General features: G+C 29.5%; 1 protein-coding gene across 1 annotated transcript; it reads left to right on the top strand.

Annotated features, from left to right (window-relative positions):
• Positions 1–302: 302 nt before the first annotated feature.
• On the top strand, positions 303–4350 carry LOC100215232 (inversin-B). Its single transcript, XM_065815015.1, has one exon. The coding sequence runs from the start codon at positions 411–413 to the stop codon at positions 3783–3785; it is 3375 nt and encodes a 1124-aa protein (XP_065671087.1). The 5' UTR covers positions 303–410; the 3' UTR covers positions 3786–4350.
• Positions 4351–5052: the final 702 nt, after the last annotated feature.

Here is a 5052-nt window from a genome sequence, read left to right as displayed (position 1 = left end):
TATTTATATATTTGTGTATATATAATATATGTGTGTATGCGTGTGTGTATGTGTGTGTATACACACACACACACACACACATATATATGTATATAATATATATATATATATATATATATATATATATATATATATATATATATATATATATATATATATATATATATATATATATATATATATATATATATATATGTAAAAAATCACTTATATATGTTTTTATATATATGTATATTTTTTAATAGTGTATTCTATAATTTGTTTTATAAATAAAACTTATTTTGTAATTTTTTCTTTTTAGTTTAACAATATATAGCAGGAATGTTTCATAACAAACTTAGCAAGTTTCTGCTAACCAAAAAAAAACAAAAAAGAAATTGAATTTTAACAGTAATGTGTTACAAATTATAATGGAGGTTGTATCAGAAAACTTGAATATTTTATGTGAAAAAAAGCAACTTTCACCTTTACATCTTCTAGCTATCAATGGCAATAAGCAGTTGTTGCAGGATCATTTAAGTTCTGGCAAATGGAATATAAATGAAGTTGATCATATGGGAAGAACACCTCTTATTTATAGTATACTTGGTGATCAAGTAGATTGTGTTCTTTTGTTATTAAAAGAAGGTGCAAGTATAGACGATGTTGATATTGACGAAAGAACAGCTTTACACTGGGCATCTTATCAAGGAAACCATAGACTTGTAAAAATTTTACTTTCAAAAGGTGCAAATAAAACAAAGTGTGATAAAGAAGGAAAAACTCCTCTTCATTTCTCAACAAGTCACGATAATATAAAAGTAATGCATTGTCTTGTAAAATCTATGAAAAAGGAAGAAATAGATATTCCAGATTATCAAAAAATGACTGCTTTGTGCTGGAGTGTTTTCTATGGAAGAATTGATTATGTAAAATTATTGTTGAGGTATGGTGCATCAACAAAAAGTTTTGATAAAGAGCAGCGTACACTTTTACACTGGTGTAGTGAAAATAAGGATGCATCTATTCTTAATATATTATTGGAAGAAGATAATACAACTCTAAACAGACAAGATTCTGATAATCGATCTGCTTTACATATGTATGTGGGACAGTCAAGTTATTGTTTAGTAAAAAATATTCTTACAAAAGATGGAATTGAAATTAATATACGTGATAAATTTGGAAGGACACCGTTACACTGGGCTGCAGTTCTTGGGAATACAAAAATTGTATCTCTTCTTTTTGATAATGGAGCAGATTATAATATAGGAGATAACAATGGTGTTCGCCCACTTCAATATGCTGCGCAAAACAATTTTTACGAAACGGTTAAAATAATGCTAGAAAAAAAAGGTGTTAAAGATATACCTGATAATGAACACAGCACAGCATTAATGTGGGCAGCTATGAAAGGATGGGATAAAGTCCTTGAAATTTTACTTAGTAAAGAAGTTTCACATGTAAATGCAATTGATATTCATAAACAATCAGCTCTTCATATGAGTACGCAAGGTGGTCACTTGAATTGTGTTAAATTACTGATTAAATATGGTGCTGATGTGAATCTACCTGATGGCAAGCAGCATATTCCTCTTTTTTATGCATGTGCTTCAGGAAATACTGAGATTGTTAATGAATTACTGAAGCACTGTTCTCCAAGAAGTTTAGAAGAATGTGATTTAGAAGGGAGATGTCCTCTTCATTATGCTGCTATGGTGGATCGAACAGATATTATCAAAGTATTGATGCAGAGTCAGCCCAACCCTAATATAAAGGATAATGCAGGTTGTCCTCCTCTCCATTTTGCTGCATACGGTGGATTTGTGCATTGTATGAGTGTTCTTTTAGAAAATGGGGCAAACGTTAACAATCAAGATAATGAAGGTAGAACAGCTTTGCATTGGGCTTGCAAATCTGGATCTTTAGATGCCGTAAAACTACTAGTCTCTCGTTTTAATGCTAAAGTTAATGTTTTAGAATTCAATGGAGGTCAACTTTCAGCTTTGGATTATGCTTATCTTGAGGATCATCAAGACGTTGCATTTTATCTTACTGAAAACAATGCATACACTGGTGCATTTCTAAAAGATTTTTCTGCGTCAAAAATTCAAGCAATATGGAAAGGTTATAAAATTAGAAAAATTATGGATTCTATTAAACATCATAACTTACATAACAACTTTTATAAAAAATCACCTAAGAGTTCAAATTATAATACCACAAATAAACATATTAAAGAAAAATATTGCAAAGAAAATTTTCAAACTCTTGAAGATATTATTACTGTTAGCAAAGTTCAACATAACTCAGGAGTATACAATGTTATAGATTCATCCTTTGAAAATATGAAAAGTTCACGCAGTAGCATTTCTTTCCAAAGTGCATCTCCAAAGTCTTCATTATACGGTATAGCAAATGATAATTTTGTAAAGCCAGAGTATTTGCAAGGACCAAAGTTTTTACAAGTTAATGACAATCCTTTATCATTAAGAAAGAGTAATCCAAGTTCCGTTGTCAGTGTAAACTTTTCTAATGATATATACAAAACTTGTAATGACAAAACAGTAAAAGAAAACAATGACAGAATTTTTAACCTCCATCATCAAGACTCTAAACTACCTGGCAGTGACTGCCAAGATATTAACAGTAATATTCTACAAAAGTCACAATTTACAAATAAAGATATAAACAATAACATAAGTCATAAAAATTTAAAGGAATCTGCTCTTCAAACCCTTCCAAGTGCTAATATAGTAAATAACAATTATTATAACAAATCATACAGTAGATATGGTATCAATAATGAAAGTGCATCAAATTCTCAATTCTCAACAAACTCTACTTCAACCAATGAAATGAGATCAAAATGTCAATCATCTCCCATGACTTATTACAAAGATATTTCATCAAAATATGGACCATCTTCCAGCAATAGTAAAGAGTACTTATCAAAGTATCAATTATCAAACAATGATGAATTCTCTTCTAACAATAATAAAACGCTTTTTAAACATGACACTACAAATCATTCTTTTATGTCACCTACATCAAGAAAAAGCAGCACACCCACAGATATTGCCAAAATTACAAAAACTTTAAATAAAAATATATCCTCACAAGATACATCATCTTCTAAAAATAGCTCTGTTTTTTTTTTATGTTGTACTAATGATGTAAATAGTCCATGGAGTAAATTTAAACGAGATCAGCAGCGAATTACTATGATTAGAAATAAAATTGATGCAGCAGTGAAGATACAACGTTTTTATAGAAAGTTTGCAAAAAAAACTAACAATAATGTTGAAAGGAAAAATCTTGAGACAAATGTTAAGAATAAACATGTTGCACCTTTGAACTGTATCATGGTTTCAAACTCAGGTTCTTCAGTTTTTACTGAAAATGAAGATATATCAAATGATGACAATCTCTACGAAGTTGCTGCTTTGGTTATTCAGCTGGCTTGGAGAGAATATCTTAAAAAACAACTTATGGTAACAATAACCAGATATGAAAGTACTAATAGTGACTTGTCAAATGAAAGTTTATTAGGATCGCCAATTTATCAAAATGACATTTTAGAAGATAAACATATTCAAGCAACAACTGAACAGAGTAGACAATTTAGAAAACCCAGATTACAATCAAATGAAAATAATTCATTAAAAAAATCTGTTAATATGTCTGTGAAAAAAAAACATCTTTTAGCTACTCTTTCTTATGAACAAAAATCTCCATATTCTGCAAGTGTAGGTGCCAAAAGTGTTTCAAACGGAAACAAGAGTCAACACTACCAGTGTATTTAAATAAGACAGTTATTGCAACAATTTTTATTTGTGGAAGTTGTTGTTTAATAAACTGCTTCTTGTTATTGACAACTGTTTTGTTAGCAACCATAGTGTAATTAATAGCAGTGCATTATGTTGTGGATGCATATATCGATACACTTGTTGATATCTGTAACTATGATATGAGCACTGCTAAGGTTTGCAAATACAGCTGTTTTATTTATAATTATTGTTAATGCAACAATGTTACTGTTACTATTACTTATACTATCAATATCTATGACATTTTTTATTGACTATTGTTGATATAATCATTCAATTTTTGATGACTATTTTTGATGCAACTATTTTATAATTGAAGTCTATTGTCAATGATATTATGGTACAATTGACAATGTCTGTTTACTTATCAATGACTGCGTGTTTTGCATTCTGCAAGTTAGCAATTTTAAAAATATTTTTTATAGAGATTTTTATTTTTATAAACATTTGTAAAGTGACTTTGAAAGTATTTATTGACATATTTATTGACATATTTATTTTGTACTTGAAAAATAATATTTAAATATTACATCATCAAGTATTTCTTTAGTAATTCTGTATTATTTTTATACTAAGCAATAAAATTGGATAATATTAGACATTTTTAAAAATGAAATCTTTGCAATACACTTTGCTACCTTAAACATAAAATATCTAGCTCCTTTTTTTGCCGACCTAAATCCGTACGGTTTTTTCGCAAAAAGGAAAAAAATAATGACGATGAAGGCGGATTTCCACATGACGAAGATATTCGCGCGAAGCGAATTTTTTGTCGACAAGCATGCGCAGATAAAACATTTCTGTCAAAATTAACAGAAATGTCTTATCTGCGCATGCTTATCGACGAAAATATTCGCGCAAACTTATTGCTGCCATTCTTATTGTTGACAACGAAAAAAAAAGTAGCGCAAAAGAAAGTAAGTGGAAATCAAAACAGCGTTTCGCCGTATTGAAAAAACTCGCTTCGCGCGAATATTTTTGTCTTGTGGAAATCCACCTTAAAGGCCGTTTTCCACACGGCGAAATATTTGTGCGATGCGAGTTTTTTCGCTATGACGAAACGCTGTTTTGATTTTCACTTATTTTCTTTTGCGCTACTTTTTTTTTCGTTGGCAGCAATAGGTTTACGCTGTATGTTTAACTAAAAGCAATTATTACTTTTTTAGCATACTTTCTACTTTGAAGCATGTGGAGATTTCTTTCCATGCATTAATTTTAACATTTCTGTCTTTATATGTAAAAT

Source organism: Hydra vulgaris, chromosome 13 (genome assembly GCF_038396675.1).
Source record: "Hydra vulgaris chromosome 13, alternate assembly HydraT2T_AEP".
NCBI lineage: Eukaryota > Metazoa > Cnidaria > Hydrozoa > Anthoathecata > Hydridae > Hydra > Hydra vulgaris.
This window is presented reverse-complemented; position numbering and strand designations above follow the sequence as displayed.